Source organism: Anopheles arabiensis, chromosome 2 (assembly GCF_016920715.1).
Source record: "Anopheles arabiensis isolate DONGOLA chromosome 2, AaraD3, whole genome shotgun sequence".
NCBI lineage: Eukaryota > Metazoa > Arthropoda > Insecta > Diptera > Culicidae > Anopheles > Anopheles arabiensis.
Window position 1 is genome coordinate 60,930,324 of NC_053517.1, and position 20,367 is coordinate 60,950,690.

At 41.0% G+C, this 20,367-nt stretch overlaps 1 protein-coding gene and 2 long non-coding RNA genes across 3 annotated transcripts; 1 reads left to right on the forward strand and 2 right to left on the reverse strand.

Annotated features, from left to right (window-relative positions):
• Nucleotides 1-1,665: 1,665 nt before the first annotated feature.
• Nucleotides 1,666-7,922, reverse strand: LOC120906086. The gene is made up of 3 exons (XR_005740021.1): nt 7,832-7,922; nt 7,722-7,774; nt 1,666-2,094 (listed from the first exon to the last, which is right to left on the reverse strand). It is a non-coding gene; the product is annotated as an uncharacterized LOC120906086 (long non-coding RNA).
• Nucleotides 7,923-9,201: 1,279 nt separating this feature from the next.
• On the forward strand, nt 9,202-18,057 carry LOC120906092. The gene is made up of 3 exons (XR_005740022.1): nt 9,202-9,379; nt 16,436-16,513; nt 17,822-18,057. It is a non-coding gene; the product is annotated as an uncharacterized LOC120906092 (long non-coding RNA).
• LOC120905913 (extensin-like) lies at nt 17,179-19,006 on the reverse strand. Its single transcript, XM_040317257.1, has 3 exons — nt 18,909-19,006; nt 18,751-18,842; nt 17,179-17,729 (listed from the first exon to the last, which is right to left on the reverse strand). The coding sequence occupies exons 1-3, from the start codon at nt 18,922-18,924 to the stop codon at nt 17,421-17,423; spliced, it is 417 nt and encodes a 138-aa protein (XP_040173191.1). The 5' UTR covers nt 18,925-19,006; the 3' UTR covers nt 17,179-17,420.
• Nucleotides 19,007-20,367: the final 1,361 nt, after the last annotated feature.

Genomic DNA, 20,367 nt, shown 5'->3' on the forward strand with positions numbered 1-20,367 from the left:
ACAAGGTGGCAGCGACCAGGAGACCCTGACACCGAATCATTTCCTGCGTGGGGTTTCGGAGATGGATAAGCGTAATATCCCACTCACAAACATTAAAGAAGCGTTGCGGGATTCATATTGTAGAACACAGCAGTTATCCGATGGGATAGATGGGTAAAAGAATACGCGCCGACTATAAATCTGAGGTCCAAATGGTTCGGGGAAACCAAGCCGCTAGAGTGCGGAGATCTTGTCTACATAGTAGACGGGAAAAATAGGAAATCTTTTCTCTTTCTTGAACAACTATTACTGATGAAAAAGTGACTATATAAAAGGACAGTCAACGAAAAATTAATCGTTCTTGTTTTTTTTGTGACCTTTTAATTACGAAGAAACGAGTGCGGCGGGGCCGCAACAGGTTACGTGCTTTTAAAAAAATTATTGGTTGGATTCTCGAGCCCATCAATGAAAGATCGCACCGCCACTGGTTGTACGATATTCGCTGACTCTGTACTAAATGTCCCTTTGGAAACGTGAGATGCAGCTAATTTTACGGATAAATTTTTTATAAGCAAACCAAAATCTGTTACAGATTTCGCTCCATGCTTAGTTAATTTCATTTAATTTTCCACAGCGAATGGCGAAATTTTTATACTAAACCGCAATTTAAGTTTATTAAAACTTCTTCTAAGGTAATTGCACTATCTATTGCACCATGTGCAGCACCGGTTAGTGTCAATTTCACAAAACGAATTAATTCACTCTCACTCACGTTTTCAGAGTAATCCTTTAACAGCTCAATGCTCTCAATATAGCTTGGTAGATCAGTAGCCAAGCCCGAAAAAGGTTTAACGATTTTTAAAGCAAGGTTTAAATCAAGTTTTGTAGCCATTTCAGTTTTTATGTTAGCGATCTCGGTTTGGTCTATCTTTTTTTAACTTCGAGTTATCCGTCTAGGTGGAACAGCTTTAAATATAGCAAATTTAACTTGTTTGGACATGAGCCCTTTTTTTTTTTAGTTTGACATTATTACGGATTGGACGGGGCAGAATAGAAAAATGAAACTTAACGTATTATTTTAGGTTAGGCGCTCACAAGGAATTTCTGAACACGTGGTCACTGACGAAAGGTTGTGAGTTGTTCAGAAATTATAGGTTAGGTTATCACACGCGGTTTTTCACATCCCGATTGTTTTTTTTCGTAACACGCTTAGCTATTTTAACACGTTATGAATACGATATATATATATATATATATATTTATCTATATAACGATATATATATATATATATATATATATATATATATATATATATATATTTATGTATGTATATATATATATATATATATATATATATATATATATATATATATATATATATATATATATATATATATATATATATATGTATATATATATAATTATATTCGTGTTGTTCGTCGAGCGTTTATTCACCAAAAGAGAACGAGATCCTGACATTCGCTACGCTCTGCACCTCGCCTGGCTTGCATCGCCCCGGTTGATACGCATTGAAGTTTAGGTTTACATGTGGTGATCGAGGAGCTTAGCTGGGGTAACGCATCCCATAATTATATATATATAAAGTTTAATAATAATAAAATAAAACATAGAAATATGAAGGGTTTTTTTTAGTTTAGTTTAAAATTTCTTTGAACTGACCTTGCGTTTCACATTACCAACCTTTTTTCCAGACCATTGCGCTGCTTTACCCGCGATTGCTCTGCTGCTTATTGCTGTTTTTTTTCTTTTTGCTTGTCGAAAACTGCTCGCCGTTGGCCACTCTCAGTAGTTCTCTCATAGGGTCGTCTCCGGTCACCAAAGGTCCGATTTTGGTACGACACGGTGCACTTTCACGGCGACAGTATCACGTCACAGTGTGTATTGAACACACTTTCAGTCGTCTTGTGAGAGAGCGAGGATTGTAACGGCTCTCGCTGGATCACAATTCTCACACACTACGGAGCTATTGCAGGCGTTCATCTAATACGGCGGTAATTCGCACTTTCAGTCGTCGTGTAAGGGAGCGAGGATTGTAACGGCACTCGCTGGATCACAATCACACAGTACGGTGTTGTTGTAGCCGTTCGTTCAATACTGTGAATGAAAGGTCCATCCAAAGAAGAAAGAGACAGAACATTTAGTATGCAGCTTTAACTGTTGCTATAGGAAACTGCGAACAGGATTGCCAATTTGAGCATACATCATTCAATAACCATGGCAATACCATACACAAATAAGAGGGACACAGATTTCAGAGGTTTTCCAAATTAGAGGAACAAAAATGTACTGGAAATCAAGGGACTGTGCCAAATGTTCAAATAAGAGAGGTTTTAAAAAATTGGAGAGGTGTCAAATAAGAGAAGGTTCACTGCAGTTAAAAAAAAATATATATATATATATATATACAGGCGTCCCCCGAGTTACGACCCCCTCGAGTTACAACGATTCGCAGATACGACGATTTTGATTTTGACAGTTTAAAGTTGTCATTGAGACGGAATTCGTATATTTTTTGAATTGCTGTGCTTATAACCGTTACAAACACATTTACATAGATTCCACAACTCTCCGGTCTTGAATTTCTATATCGATTTCGGTGAAAAGACATACATTATCGTACATTATTTTAAATAAAATACACGATTTCTTAGATTCCGACTCTTCAATTTCAGTTATAAACTTTATGTTCAGGCTTAGGCACGGAAGCCCTGCCAGTTGATTCGTGTTTAACGAAACACGAAGATCATTCGTTGAGTTCGGAGCGTTCGGGCACGATCGATTAGTTTATAAGTATAAGTGAATTGCGTGAAATAAACTCTCTTCTAATTGTGCAATACAAGGAACAACAGCCGGTAATTATAAAACGCTAGAAAAAGTTACACCGAAACGCGAAAGAACATTATCCGAAATCGTAAGATTGAACATTGGTGCCGTGACCAGAATAACGACGGATTCTGGTTTAAATAGTTTTACGGATTCTCGCGATATTTGTGATTATTGTGCGTGTAACTTTGCTTTAGTCGCAACACCGTCGACCGAGCTCACTGTGTTCGTGAAATTTAGCGTCATCCTAAAACCGAACTATGGAAACCCAACAACGCATCCTATCGTCCAGAAGGACAGCGTTGCTAGCGATGTTACCGGATTACGAAAAGTTTCTCATAAACTTTTACCCAGAACGGGATGCAATGCAGATCGACCCTCTCATTGCAAAAATCGAACAGCTTTCCATCGACTTGGAAACTGTGCAATGCCAATTAGAAGACGCAGCAGTCACACAGGACGAAATTGTGCATAATGCCGTTGTACGCGATGATTACGATGATCGTTTGATACGCATAGAAGCCGTGTTAAAATCAAATAAAATGCGTTTGCAGCGAAATGAAAGCGCAGGGATAATTTCTTTGGCAGGGACAAAACAGACCACCATCGTGCTTCCCGGGTTAGCTTGTGGTTACACTCGTGCAAACAATACCACGGCGACACCTAGCGGAAAGCAAATGTCCTACCAGCATAAAAAGCTAAACCTTTACGCGAAGCTAATTCTCCGGCTACGACTTACGCACACACACGCACATGCCCTATATGCTATACGCAACACTCTATAGCAAAATGCCCACAATTCATGCTCATGAATTCGGATGAACGATATCAGAACGCAAATACACTCAAGCTCTGCCTAAATTGCTTGCACGACAATCACCACACGCGTGATTGCTCGTCGCAACACAAGTGTAAGCACTGTAGTTCAGCACACCACACACTGATACACACACCGCACTACACCAGCACATTTGCCACTGCACCGAAGCCAGCTGCGCCAAATGCTTCTGCGTGTAATACACAAAACACCGACACATTTTCCACTGCACCGACGCCATCTGCGCAAATGTTCTCGCGTGTTACACACATAAATTCGGTGCATTTTCCATTGCAACCAAGCCAGCTGCGCAAAATGCTCCGATGACACACACACACAACACTGACGATCACACGGCAAGCACTCAAACAAACAGCGATGCAGCACTGAGACAAACTTCTGAGAAATTTCTGTCTCACACACGCGGTTATTCATGCTAGCGATGCACATAGTATAATGCATCCTACAAGCGTACAGTTAGATGGTGTAACTCAGCTTATTCCAATCAGCAATCGATTCGCTTATACATCAAATACAAAACATAATTCGATCGACATTACTCTGATTGGTGCGGATCAATTTTCCATCCCGGTGCAAACCACGGTGCTTGCGAAGTTTGCGTCCAAAGCCACCCACTACGAGCTGGATGTTGGTGTTTTGATGATCCCCAAATTGTTCGAAATCTTTTACATGCCATCGGTAGCATGCATGGTATCACGAAATGAATCCACCGTGCGATTCTGTAAAGAAGAAGAAGCACAAGTTAATGATAGATATTCACTCAAAGTACGAAAGCACGAAAAGTTTCACGAAGTGACAAAACACCAAGCTGTTCACTTACCTATTGAGCTACATTTAGATAAAACGTATGACGTATCCAATTCACTTAATGTGCTCGCTGCTTTATATGCTGAACAGATCGAGGCGCGAAAGCTTTTACCATATGAGGAGGTAAAGGCTCACGTTATTTTATATGATCCAGAGCAAGATGATTCATGCGATTCACCAGCGACCGTGGAAGCATTTATCCTGCGCGTATTATCCTGCAGATTTCGTTTCTCACGGTATGTCAGCAGAATTCCTGAAAAGTAAGCTGCGGAGCTTCGGTCCGGATTGGTTTTGTCTACCCGCTTCCATCTGGCCCAACTCTAACCGTGAACCAACCGAAGAAACGAATCTTGAGATTCGTATGGTGAGTGCTACCGTAATGATAACGCCTACTAATTTTCCTTTGTTTACGTGTTACAGCTACAAGCGATTGTCGCGTATCGTTGCATACTGCATTCACCGCGCACGTAACACTAAGGAAAGGTCACGCACTCAACGAACAGCAGCACACCACCACGCACCTTTAATCATCACTACCCCCAGGACAATCGCATGGCAATCGGATTGAACGCGCAACATTTTCCATACGATCCGCAGTGTTGCGTTTTCTTCGCGCCAACTTTGCCTGTATTTTCAATGAGCCAAGCGATTTTACCCCCCTCCTACACGCGTTGTATCCTAAAGCACGCTTGTCGCGGCAGCGTTCACCACATACACACACACATCTCCACACTCAGGGTACGACATCTTCCCTGTTGCTATTCTGGACTTAGACAAAATTTGTGTTTCTTCATTTATTGTTCAAAAAAGTAGTAGCTCCTAAGATCTGAACTTACAAACAAATATCAAAATGTTATGTTCTGCTAATGATATTGCACTAAATTTAATTGCACTACATTAAGTTTTTACATATCTTTCGTAAAAGTTCGTCAGAGTATGAAAATGTCGATACAATTTGTCATGAATAACTTAAATTTTAAGATTTTCGCGCATAAAATTATGACGCGCGCTGTCTGTGCGGCGGCGTAATTCGCTACTCGTATAGCCGTCTCGCTTCTTCTTGTGTGTGCTTTACCGTTGCTCACCGCATCAAGAACATTGCTGCTCACACACACGTCAGTCTGTGGCAAACAATTGGAGGGGGAGGATGTGTCGGTTTGCTCCAGAAATCGTGTGTGATTTTGGTGTTCTGGATTTGGTTCCATCGCTGTTTGTTTTGGTGGAATTGAAAAGATAAGAATCATCAACCGATGTAAAACTGTGAGAGTAAGATGATGCTGATGGTGACTGATTCTTTTCTTTGTTTCTTTTCCTGCTTTCATCCACTGATGGCGTCGAGCATCGCCGAGGATGTGATCGAATGCGGAATATTCTAAACGAGGAGCTTCAGTCCGGATTTTGTTTGCAATAAGTTAAGTTATGATAACACACAAAGCATACGGAAAAAGAGTGAGTAATCTTATTCTTAATCTTCATTTCTTCAACAGCGCTGAACTAATCCTCCAGGTTACAACGAACGGTCAACGGATGAGGAAGGAGAGGAGGGACGGCAAAGGTACACGCACAAACGTGCACACATCAGCCTTCTCGGAGAACGAGAACACGGGAGGGGGAGACCGGCAACGTATAGAACCTTTACGCTCCCTCGTGCGTTCGTGTGTGCGTGCGCGCGAGCGTCTATGTGTGTGTATGTGTGTGCATGCCTGCGTGCGTGGCTGTGTGTGTTTTTGCCGCTTCGCATAACGAGATCCTACGGGATCACCTTGCAAAAAAACAAGAGAGGGGGGAGGGGTAGGTGTATGTGTGTGTGTATGTGTGCTTGCATGCGTGCGTGGCTGTGTATGTGTGTGTATGTGTGCTTGCATGCGTGCGTGGCTGTGTATGTGTGTGTATGTGCGCTTGCATGCGTGCGTGGCTGTGTATGTGTGCTTGCATGCGTGCGTGTATGTGTGCTTGCATGCGTGCGATCTCCTACGGAATCACCTTGCGAAAACACGAAGGGGGGGGGGGGAGGAGTGTGTGTGCTTGCCTGCGTGCTTTGTGTGTGTGTGTTTTTGCGTTCACGTTCTACGGGATCACTTTGCGAAAAACACTAAGGGGAGGAGGAGGTGTGTGTGTGTATGTGTTTTTTTTTCTTTGCCGATTCTCTCGCGGATCTAGTTGTGTGCGTTAGTTTTTTTTAGTTTCTTCGAAAAATCTTCGAAAAATACCTGGGGAGGATGTGTGTATGAAAGAATGTACTTCAGAAATGAAAGTTAAAAATAAAAAACGAATATAAAATATGTTAAACGAAGTTTTAAGTGTGTCTGAACTCATTGCAATCCGAAAGAAAGCGAGGGGGGCTCTTAAAATGTAGTACACATGTATGCAACATGTATCGTGTCGCCGCGACGGTGTATCTCGCTCAATCCGTTAAGCCTGAAAAGTGCTTCTATCGGATCGTCTAATCGGGCGCCATTTAATCAATCCGTTAGCAAAAAGTCGCATGGATTTTGGTACCGGGGTACCGAGCGCATGAATACTGCAAACACTGTGCTACACCATACTGCGCAGCTGGATGCATTTTCAATGGATCTCGGGCAGCACGAAAAAGGCAACGTGGTGACGAAACAAACACCCTGGCGAACACTATCTTCACTCCTAGACCCTCTAGGAATCATTCGAGTAGGAGAAATATTACGGCATACTCAGCTGCCCTACCATGCAAAGCATCCTGTCCTGCCTCCTAAAATACAGCCGTTTACGCACATGATCGACAAGTGCCGTTACACGGAGCTTCATCAGCCAGAAGGAAGATCATTGCACTCGACGGTACGGGATGAGCATTGGCCGTTAGATGGAAGGCTAATTTTGTATTGGTCAGATGAGATAATTTTTTGTCGATGCACACGACAGCAACCGACAGTTTAACAACTACAACTTTCATCACTACCACGATTGACTGCGCGACGCGGTTTACCAGCACACAACGCGAGTGCTGCAAGCGAGCTTCATGAGCTAGTTAATCTGTTCCGCGGCGAACAACTATACTTATTCGTTACAGATTGCAACCGAATTTGCATTTGGCACTTTCTTCTACCCACACCACCACCCTCTTGCGGATTGTTGAAGGCAGCAGCGAAGACCATCAAGCGATAACCACCTACACTGCAGCTTTCACCTGCACTACCGGTCTAAACTTAATCGAGGCAGCGACGCGTTCGCGTCCTCTTCTATCAATGCCTGATGACCCTATCGATTAGTCGTCACTTACACTTAGCGCATATCCTAGTCGGCACATAGGTTCAGCATTTGTCGACGGCTTGCCTACAAGAAGTACAATGCATTTATTCTATGGCGATGATGAACAACAGCTTAGCTTACCTGGCAGAAAGATTATCCCGGAGATCGGTTTGCTCCTTCGCAACACCACACGGCATGCGCACACCGAAGACGATAAGTTGGCATGGGTATTAAAGCTGAAAGTAACGAAAGGTATTGTAACATGCCCCCTCATAAGAATTTGTACCTTACCTTATTTGTATCTGAACGCGAAGGCACATACGTTTAACTTCCGTTATCTATATTTGTTATTGTTTTGATTATTGACTTGCGTCAAGGGGGGGGAGGATGTTCAGGCTTAGGCACGGAAGCCCTGACAGTTGATTCGTGTTTAACGAAACACGAAGATCATTCGTTGAGTTCGGAGCGTTCGGGCACGATCGATTAGTTTATAAGTATAAGTGAATTGCGTGAAATAAACTCTCTTCTAATTGTGCAATACAAGGAACAACACCCGGTAATTATAAAAAGCTAGAAAAAGTTACACCGAAACGCGAAAGAACATTATCCGAAATCGTAAGATTGAACACTTTATAATCACATATATTCGACATACGACTATTTCGACTAACGCCTTGCTTTGGGACATTTTTTCGGTTTCAAATACAGTCGTATCTCGGGGGACACCTGTACAGGCGTGCCCCGAGTTACGACCCCCTCGAGTGACGACGATTCGCAGATACGACGAATTTGATTTTGACAGATAAAAGTTGTCATTGACAAGAAATTGATGTATTTTTTTTAAATTTCTTGGCTGATAACCGTTATACACACATTTCCAAAGATTCCAAAACAACCCGATCTTGAATATCTATATTGTGTACGGCTTTTGGAATATAATTATTACATTATCGAACATTACTGTAAATAATATACACGATATCATAAATTCAAACTCTTCAACTTCGGCTCACTTATATTCATAGATATTCGACATACGACTTTTTCGACTTACGCCTTGCTTTGGGACATTTTTTCGGTCCCAAATACAGTCGTATCTCGGGGGACACCTATATATATATATAGATATAGATATATATATATATATATATATATATATATATATATATATATATATATATATATATATATATATATATATATATATATATATATATATATATATATATATATTTATATATATACATGTGTGTTTATTATTATATGTTTACATATAAAACGTTCAATCACACCTCACTATCATATAACCTTATTCAACTGACGTGTTGCACTGTCAGTTTGATGATAAACGCAGGCTCCTCAATAGATTCATTATTATCCCGATTGTTAAAGAGAAAGGACACAAACACAACACCCACGACTTGTAATTGTCGTTACAACGGTAGTCGTTGATTAGGAAAAAACAGTGCTAGTGAGCCGTAATACGCTTACGTAGTTTGTCCGGATTTGTAGCTACTACAAGATAGGGTTACGTATTCATCTCCGTGCAATTTTAAAAGTGCGGACGATTTGTGGCAACGCCGTTTTCTGTTTTCTGTCATCGACAGGACCATCCTCTTCTCGCTTTTTCATCACCAAACGTCGGATTGAGGTTAGGATCCTCACGTGTTCTTCAACACCAACACACAGGTAAGCAAACTTTTGGTTTTTAATTTCTCTTGTTTGTCTGAGTGACAGAGATAGAAAAACTTTTGCTACTGTGTTTCGGATAGTCACTATAAAATAGAACTATTCGATCTCTTAAATTTGAAAAATTAAAAACGTGTTCTTAGTGAGACGTTTATAACCGAAGCATTTTACGTGGAGAAATTCAACCATTGAGGCTTTCTGTTCGGATACAGATTCAATATCGAACGATTCCGGCAGCCTCTCATACGTGCCCACCAACGTTGATATTCCTCTCGAGCGCTTATCTTTAACCGATAACATGGAACAAACACAGGCGCAACTTGAGCAGCTTACGCATCTCGTACAGACTCTCGCTGTCTCTCACGAGCAACAGTCTCAAAAATACTCACACTTGATAGTAATACTCAGCAGGCTAGTAGTAGTGTAGCGAGTAGCGTAGCGCAGGGCACTAACCTTAGCGTTAATTTGGATGCCTTTTTTAAAATCCCAGACCCGATAAAGGCAGTCCCTGTGTACGATGGAAACAAAAAACAGCTTTTTGCATGGCTTAAAACAGCAGAGAACGCACTGAACATTTTTAAGGGAAACGTGCATTATGCCGTTTACCAAATGTATGAGGATGCTATAAGCAACAAAATACAGGGGCGTGCAAAAGATGCATTGTGCTTAGAAGGTAACCCTACCGATTTTCAAGATATCAAAGAGATTTTGACAAAAACTTTCAGCGATAGATATGATCTATCAACGCACATGTGCCAATTATGGCATAATAAAATGAACAATAGTACCAATTTAAAAGGCTATTACATGCAGACAAAGGAATTAATACAAAAATTAAGCAAATAGCAAGGCAAAACGAAAAATATAATGAGAGCTGGTCAGCTATAAACCACTTCATTGGCGAAACAAGCCTAGCTGCATTTATTGCAGGGTTACAGGAACCATATTTTGGTTATGTACAAGCAGCACGACCAGAAGATTTGGAAGGAGCATATGCATTTTTATGCAAGCTGAAATCCAACGAGTCCACAGCACAAAATTCAAATGTTAGAAAAGTGACCGAAGCGAAGCATTACACTTCACACAATGAAGGTTTGCAGAAGCGATTTGATGGCAACGCAAATAGACCAAGGATGACAAATCAAGCTTCGACATCGAGTTTCATGAACCGTAACACGAGAAACGTGCACTCTTCTAATAGGGATTCTCCAGTTCCAATGGAAACTGAGTCTAGTAGAACAAGATTAACCTTGAATCAAAAAAATTTGAATACAACCGAAACATTAAATTCAAATTGCCCACGAAATTTTGAAAATGAGGAGGATGATATTTTGGTAAATTTTTGGGAAGCTGTAGAAACAACTTTACCGATTTAGATTTTCTTCCATACATAACAGGGACACATCCTAAAACTTCTCAACGGTTTAAATTAACCTAATTAATTTAGTTAATTTAAATCCTAAACTTTTGGATAGTGGTGCAAATAAGAATATTTTGAAACCGTTAATAATTCAGTCATTAGAACCTGTTAATACCGTAATAAAAAATGCATCAGGTTGCCATAATGTTTCACAGAAAGGGTCAATAAATTTGCTTGGACCAGAATTGCCAAATCAAATGTACTATGAATATGATTTCCATAAATTTTTGATGGAATTATTGGATCGCAATATATAGCTAGATGCAATTCTATAATTTACTATAGCAACGAAACAGTTACTATCGCTGGTAAAATTATTCCATTTGTTAAATATTTTCCAACCAACAAATTTTTCCATCACATAGTTACAATCGACACTTTAGAAAATGGTGATTGGTTTGTTCCATGCCATTAATTACTCTGTAATAATCTTATAATAGAACCTGGGCTCTACAAATCAGAAAACAATAAGTCCATCGTAAATATTATAAGCCAATCCCATATTGCACCAACAATTACAAACAGTTTTCATCTAAATGTAAATAATTTTGAAACAATTAACCCCATTCCATTAAAGGTCGATGAGCCACTCAACAAAAAGCAGTAGAAATTTTGATAAGGTCGGACCATTTGACACCTTATGAAAAAGATAATCTTTTTGATGTAATATTGAATAACCAACAAGTACTCCTTAAGAGTAATGAAAAACTTTCTTCAACAACCGCAGTTAAACATAAAATCATAACTAAAGACGATGAGCCAACGTACAGCAAAACTTATAGATTTCCAAATCATTTTAAAAAAGACGTAGAAGAGCAAATCTTGGAAATGCTCGAAGATGGAGTAATTATTCCCTCGAATAGTCCATATTCGTCTCCCATTTGGGTAGTTCCCAAAAAACCGGATGCTTCACAAAAAAGGAAAATAAGAGTCGTAATAGATTTTCGCAAACTGAATGAAAAACTATTAATGATAAATACCCTATTCCCCAGATAGAGGAAATCTTGGACTGTTTGGGAAAATCTACATACTTCTCGACATTAGATCTGAAATCTGGCTTCCACCAGATAGAAATGGACCCTGCACATCGCGAAAAAATGGCCTTCTCGACATCTCAGGGACATTTCGAGTTCACGAGGATGCCGTTCGGGTTAAAAAATGCCCCAGCGACGTTTCAACGTGCAATGAACCATGTACTAAGAGGATACATAGGATCGATTTGTTTTGTCTACTTAGACGATATTATTATAATTGGTAATAATTTAACATCACATTTAGAAAACCTGGATAAAGTGTTGAAAAGATTAGCAGCTTGTAATTTAAAAATTCATGTAAACAAATGTGAATTTCTGAAAAGAGAAACAGAGTTCCTAGGTCATTTAATAACTCAAGATGGAATAAGACCTAATCCCGGTAAAATTTAAAAATCCTCGATTGGAGTCTACCTATGAATCAAAAGGAAATCAAACAATTCCTAGGGCTTACTGGTTATTACCGTAAGTTTGTGAAAGATTATGCTAGATTAACAAGACCCCTTTCAAAATGTTTAAAGCAAGGTGCTAAAGTAGCGTATGACGAGGAAGATTATAAAAAGGCATTTGAAGAGCCAAAAAATATTATTGCTTCTGATCAAGTCCTTGCTTATCCGGACTTTGAACTGCCCTTCATTCTCACTACAGACGCAAGCAACTTTGCATTGGGAGCGGTTTTGTCCCATGTTCAAGATAATTGCGAACGGCCTATAGCATTTTCTAGTAGAACACTGAATAGTACATAATCCAACTATCCAGCAACAGAGAGATAATTTGGGCCATGCTATAATTTGGGCGGTTAAAAGTTTAAGCCCTACCTTTACGGGATAAGTTTTCGTTAATCACGGACCATAAACCTCTTACGTTTATAAAAACATCTTTCAAAAATTCGAAAATACTGAATTGGCGTTTAGAGCTAGAAAACTTCGACTATGAAGTTAAATACAAAGAAGGAAAAACTAATGTGGTACGTTGCGGAAAAACTAAAGATGCATTGAGCAGGAGGACTGACCCTGACAAATCTATACGAGATATCAATGCTTCCTCGGGCATGCGCAGAGGAATATTCACGGCTCAGACGCGAAGAGAAAAGAGTTCACCGCTCCATGAAGCATGCTTTGGAAGAGCAAAACATGCGGGAACTCGAGCAAACCAGAGAGGCGTACGGACCGACACGAAAGTTTTACCAAGCGATAGCAGGTTACCGAAACAACGTTGTACCTAAGGTAACTTGCTGTCGTTACAAGGATGGAGATCTGGTCAGTAACCAGCCAGAGGTCCTCTCGCGGTGGGCTCAGTACTTTGATGAATTACTCAACGACCAGTTTAACGAACAGCTAGAAGCGCCACTAGCAGATAGTCTCATGCTACTGCCACCTAGCATAGAAGAAACACGAAAGGCTATCCGTCGGCTGAAAAATAACAAGGCACCCGGAACCGACGGAATTGCAGCCGAACTGGTCAAGAATGGAGGTGCACGACTAGAAAACGAGATTCATCAAATTGTTACTGAGGTGTGGGATAGCGAATCGATGCCTTGTGATTGGAATCTCGGCATCATCTACCCCATATACAAGATGGGAGATAGGTTGGACTGCAACAACTACAGGGGTATTACGGTGTTGAATACTGCCTATAAAATATTCTCCCTGATCCTTCAGGATCGCCTTGTCCCGCACGTCGAAGAGATAGTAGGAAACTATCAAAGAGGATTCCGAAACGGAAAATCAACCACTGATCAGATCTTCACCATGCGGCAGATCTTGGAGAAGATGGCTGAATACAGACACGACACATACCATCTCTTCATTGACTTCAAAGCCGCATATGATAGCATAGCCAGGGTAAAACTGTATGACGCTATGAGCTCTTTTGGAATCCCGGCCAAACTGATAAGGCTAGTTAGAATGACTATGACCAACGTCACATGCCAGGTGAGGGTGGATGGAAAACTCTCAGGACCTTTGCTACCACCAAAGGTCTGCGCCAGGGGACCGGCTTGCTTGTCTCTTATTCAACTTGGCGCTAGAGAGGGCCATCCGTGACTCGAGGGTGGAGACTACGGGAACCATCTTCTATAAGTCAACCCAGATCCTGGCATACGCTGATGATATAGACATCATTGGTCTGCGGCTCTCCTATGTAGCAGAAGCCTACCAAGGGATCGAGCAGGCGGCAGAGAGCCTCGGATTGCAGATAAACGAGGCAAAGACCAAACTGATGGTGGCAACATCAGCGGGCCCACCAACAAATAATCAGAATCTACGTAGGCGTGACGTGCAGATAGGTGAACGCACTTTTGAAGTCGTCTCACAATTCACCTATCTTGGGTCAAAGGTCAGCAACGACAACACCATGGAAACTGAGTTGCGCGCAAGGATGCTGGCTGCCAACCGGTCATTCTACAACCTGAAAAATCAGTTCACCTCAAAGAACCTGTCGCGACGGACGAAGCTGGGACTATATAGTACCTATATAGTACCAGTACTCACATACGCCTCTGAGACATGGACACTGTCCAAATCTGACGAAACCCTCTTAGCCGCGTTCGAGAGGAAGATGCTCAGAAGGATACTTGGCCCCGTATGTGTGGAAGGACAATGGAGGAGCCGCTATAATGACGAGCTATACGAGATGTACGGCGACCTCACTGTCGTACAGCGTATAAAGCTCGCCAGGCTCCGGTGGGCTGGTCATGTTATACGCATGGAAACGGACGACCCAGCCCGTAAAGTCTTTTTAGGCCGTCCACAAGGACAGAGGAGGCGTGGTAGGCCCAAATTGAGGTGGCAAGATGGCGTGGAGGCGTCCGCCATTAAGGCCGGGATAACGGACTGGCAGACGAAGGCGCGAGACCGTGAGCGGTTTCGGACACTCCTGAGGCAGGCCAAGACCGCAAAGCGGTTGTAGTGCCTGATAAGTAAGTAAGTAATGCTTCCTCCATTTCAGACTCTCCAAGAAGTGGAACAAACCGAAGTAGCGAAACGATTCATTCTGGGGATATATCCGGCGATTACTTTGTTCACTACACAACAAGACCTGTAAATTTGTATCGCAATCAGCTTATATTCAAATTAGGAGACACAAATGCGATTGTTAAAGAAACACCATTTGTAAATTTGCAAAAAACTGTTATCACTCAGAACAATTTCGATTCAAGTAATGTCAGTTGGTTTTTAAGCATGTACCACAACGGAAAGCAGACCGCTATTTTTGCTGCAGAAAATCTTATGCAAACGATTCAGGAAACATTTAGTAGTCATAATTTCACAAAAGCTCATTATGGTAGAAGATGTAACAAGCATTGATAGACAAAATTTTCTCGTTACATCGGAGCATGACAGAGCCCATAGAGGTATATGTGAAGTAGAATATCAGTAACGGCGATCATATTTCTTTCCCTGCATGCTAAAAATGATTAGAAGTTATGTTAACAGCTGTGAAATTTGTAGTAGTCATAAGTACGAACGCAAGCCTTACAATATAAAAATTTCACCCAGACCGATTGCCCATAAACCATTAGATCGCGTTCATATGGATATTTATATCATTAATAAGTGTAGTTTCTTATCAATCATTGATCCATTTACAAAACATCTACAAATGATGTACCTTAAAAACAAGAACATAGTACAAGTTCAAAAGAAGTTAGCTACTTATTTTTCAATCATAGGATTGCCTAAAGAAATCATAACAGACCATGAGACCACGTTTATGTCTGTCCAACTAAATAGTTTTTTGTCGTCGTTAGGAGTCTTGTTACAATATGCATCTTGTTCAGAATCGAATGGGCAAATTGAAAAAACACACTGCACAATAACAGAAATCATTAATACAAATAAGTATAAGTATGAAGGAGCAGATACAAGATTTTTAACAAAGATTGCTGCTACCCTTTACAACAATAGCGTGCATACGGCAACGAAATTTACACCCAACGAATTGTTGTTTAACAATTCTAAGGCCGAAAATACACGGACCGGAATTTCGCGGCCGCGGAATTCCTGTAGGACAGTTATGTCAATAACTGCAATTTGACAATCAATAACCTACAGAAATTTGACCCGACCTGGACGTTTGTTTACAAATATTGAGCAACGCTGTTACTCGAGTCGAACCTAATTTACTCTCAACTCACTTCCGAATTATTATAAGCTAACAATGTTTCGTGCAAAAGAGCAGCTGCATTACGATGGACAAGTGCGTGGGCAAATTTCATTCGTTTGCATACGATGTCGCTTCAGCAAGCTCCGCCAGCTAGAGAATGGATGCGCCCAATGCTTCGCAAAAGGGATGAGCAAGCGAGTCGGTTGCTAGCGTCTATTTTGGAAGAAGAATTGGATAATACCATAATTAATTTTATGAGATTGTCTAGAAACGATTTCGATTACCTTCTTAAGCAAATCGGTCCAAAGATTCAAAGAATGGATACGAATATACGTTTAAGTTAGTCAGCCAAAGACAAGCTTATAATTACCTTGCGGTATTTGGCTACAGGAGACTCATACAAAACCCTTGAATACGCCTTCCGGGTATGTCGGAATTTTGTTTATTCTCCAAAATATACTTTGTCTTTGTTTGTTATTTAATTCAAATTTGTTTTAGATTTCAGCACAGGCAATCGGTCAATTTGTACCGCAAGTGTGTGACTGTCTTGTGGAAGTCCTTCGAGAGCAGGTAAAGGTAAGACCCAAAGAAAAATCATCATGTTGATCTGTTGTTTTACAAGTATATTTCTGCAGCGAAACTAACTGTGGGATGGGTAGATCTTGAAGACGTTGGAATCAGTTGATAAAAAGATAATTAATCGAGTGCTTATAACAAATATAAGTCAATATTTTGAAATTGTTAAGGGGTTTGTGTATGAGAACGCTGATTACGAATTAGGAACGTGGCGGCTTTATAGATGGATGCTGTAAGCGGTAGCCAAGGTCAGTGCAAAGAAAGGGAATTCCGTATATGAGCAAACTGCTCGGTATATGAGTTACTTGTAAGTTAATGGTCTAATGTAGACGCTGGAGAGTTTCTTGCATGCATAAAAGTCTAAGTCTGTGAACTAACTATGATGAAAATATTGGAATTTAAATTCAATAATTCATAGTATATTTCATATAATAATATATAATTCATGTCTTTGCATTGAATGCATTTAACTTTACTTAAACTTAAAACATGTTAATTCACGTCTGGAGAAAGCGCCGCTTTACATAAACTGTAAAAGAAAAGAAAATTTATTAGTTTACATGCCAAAGTCGCTGATATCTAGCTATGTACAAATAACGATTGCTAACTTAAAGAACGGGTTTGAAAACCACGACTTCTCTTCTTACCTATTCTATCGCCTCACCTGGTATCCGAAAATTTCCTGGAAATACTCCTGTTCCTCCTCTTGGACCACCATGCGTATGCGCATTAGGCATCGCATCCGGTTTTCGAGCGGCCAATCTCGAATGATGTGGGCAATCCCGGACAGCTGACCATCCACTGTATCGGTTGGGTTTTTGAGCTGGCTGGCCAGTTTGATTGAGGCATCACCCACCGTCCGCAAAGCTGCAACCACCTCCTCATTGTATGCAAGATTAACCTCTTGCTAACGCCTTTTAAACCGCCTTGACGCTACATTTGGCGGAGTAGATGGACGAGGCGGTGTGGCATAATGTGACCGTCCACGTTGCGGTGACGGCACACGCGAGGGTCCAGGTCGAGGTGATGGCACACGCGACGGTCCTGATCGCGGAGACGGCATTCGCGATGGTTGAGGTCGCGGAGACGGCACTCGCGATAGTCCAGGTCGCGGAGATGGCACACGCGACGGTCCAGGCTGCGGTGACGGCACACACGACGGTCCTGGAGAAGGTGTGAGGGCCTCGTCCAACACCTCTATTTCCAAATGAGAAAGCTAAACAAAAAGATACTTTAGTTTAAATATTGATTGACACTTTCTGATTGGGATTACATTCTTGTTTTATTTCTCTTTTTTTCTTTTCGCAGTTACCCACATGCTCCGACGAATGGAAACGAATCGCGCAAGGCTTTCAAGACAAATGGAATTTTCCACATGCAATCGGAGCAATTGATGGAAAACACGTTATGATAAAGTCTCCTCCACATAGTGGAACCGACTATTTTAATTACAGAAGGCATTTTAGCATCGTTCTGCTAGGTGTAGTTGATGCCAACTGTAATTTTATGTATGCAGACATTGGCGCAAAAGGTCGAATATCTGATGGAGGGGTTTTAAAAACTCAATGCTTCACAAAAGCTTGAAAGAAATGAATTGGGAATACCAAGCCCTGCACCATTGTACCAAACATCTCGCATCCTCGTCCCCTATATGCTTTTAGGCGACAAAGCCTTTCCTCTAACAAAATACTGCCTTAGGCCATTCAGTGGCTTCACGGAAAGAGGATCGGTAGAGCGTAATTTTAATCTTCGTCATTCAACTGCCAGGCGGTCTGTAGAAATGGCTTTCGGGATACTCTGTGGAAGGTTTCGAGTGTTAAGAAAGCCTATCGAACTGCGTCAGGAAAATGCGAAAAAGTTATCTTGGCTTCTAATTATTTACATAATTTCATAAGAAGAGATGAGGATGTACGGTGTCAGGATAACCGTCAATTTCTTTCCAATGAAGAAGAGGAAATAAATAACATGCGTGCACTCGAAACAAACAGGTCGCGACCTAATTTGAATATGTTGCAAATTCGGATGCATATTGCAAACTATTTATAAGAAAATTGAATTCAACAATTAATTTTTATAATGAAATTTTTAATAATCATACAATTGAATTTGAATAAAGAGATACTACTAATTGGCTATAAAAGAGTGATTGCCTTTTAACATGTTTTTAATATGTAAAATAAAAATATAACTCAAACCATATCCAAAAACCTTTTTCCTTGTTCATAATTTTAACTTACGGTGTTAACGGTATTTCCACAATCAGTCGTTGCGTCTAAGAACGACATCGCAGCAAAAGCGAACCACCGTGGGTGATCAATTTCATCAGCTCCTGAAAATAAGATATGAAATGTCCATCATAAACATATTGTTATTACTTTCACTTAAAAATACATACCAGATCCAGTTACCATGCTCCGGTTCAATTTTGAGCGGTACTTCCGGTAAATGGATTGGAGCGATGCCCACTTCTCTTTAAGTTCATCGATTGGTTGGTCCATTTCTGCTGCGATGTCGTTCCACTCATCATTTCTTTGATGAATATTTTTGTACTCTGGATGTTGCCGGTTCCAGACCGCCTCATGCCGAAAAACACAATCGATAAACGCAAGCACAACCTCATCACTTATGTAGATCGTCTGGAAAGAGAACATTTTTGTGAGAATATTTGTCGGATCATACGCACCAACAGAGCCGTTTCGATAAAGGGTTTTTTCGGGAGAGTCATTGTTCTGTTTCGCTGAGACCTGGTTAAACAAATCCAGCTCTTGCCGTTAATTGGCAGCAAATTGCTAGCACAACATAAATCATTAGTATACAATTCGTTTATGGACTGCACCAGAATGCGCTTTGCCAGCTTAACAATTACGGTAACTCACAACAACTTCTTGACCTATACGTGCCAGCGAGCTCCAGCTACTGCCAATACCACTGCTGCGAAAATAAGGTTCAATTACTCACGCACTGACCTTACTGAAGTCTAGAGACTAATTTTCTCCTTTGATCAATCATTTCAATCGTCAAACTATACATTCGACCATGCTACGAACATTTTCACAGATTTCATGAGAACCGCGTTGCGGAAATCTGCTCCTATTAAACAGCCCCATCGCGAACCTCCGTGGGGTGACCGCACATTGCTTGCCTCTAAAAAAGCGAAACGAGCTGCCACAGCAATTTTTTCAAATCTGTCAGCTAGAAAGAGCCATCTTCGACTAAAAGCCATCCTGGCTAAGTTTTTCTCCTGGTGCAAACGTAAGGCCGCAAATACGACGCGCGTTTCCGCGCCCGCGGAAACGCGTATAACAATCCAGCCATATAAATGAAATGTCATTCGAACGCGCTACCGCGGAAACGCAGAGATGCTCATGCTGGATATCTCTGCGGAACTGTTATACGCGTTTGAACGCGCCCGCGGAAACGCGCGTCGTGTATTTGCGGCCTAACGCACTAAGTCAATAACTTCCGCGCAAACCAATTATTCGTCTTCCTACTAGTTGCTAGTTGCTAGATGCAGTTGACTAGTTGCTGGATGCAGTAGACTACTTTGTATGGTCATAAACATGGCGCGCGCGCTTCGTTCCTGTGTGTTATAAGACACTGCGCATTTATCAGGATTCACTTCTACGTTCCTGCCTGAACACTGCGACGTCGACCAATACTGGCGGTCACTGAAACCCGGACCCTTTTTCGGCTCTCGAAACCCCCATCATAATATCATCCTTTGACATACCTTCTTTCGTTTTTTCATTGCTGGTTTGATATCTAGAAATTAAACACAAAATTCTTTATCCTGTAATTATATTTTGAAATGCAATATTTACCCATTTTCCGTCTTGATGTGCTCAAATTTAAGG

Coding starts and splice junctions, on each gene's coding strand:
- LOC120905913 (XM_040317257.1), bottom strand. Junction 17,730..18,750: donor GTGGAAATACCGTTAACACC/GTAAGTTAAAAT, acceptor CTTTTTGTTTAG/CTTTCTCATTTGGAAATAGA.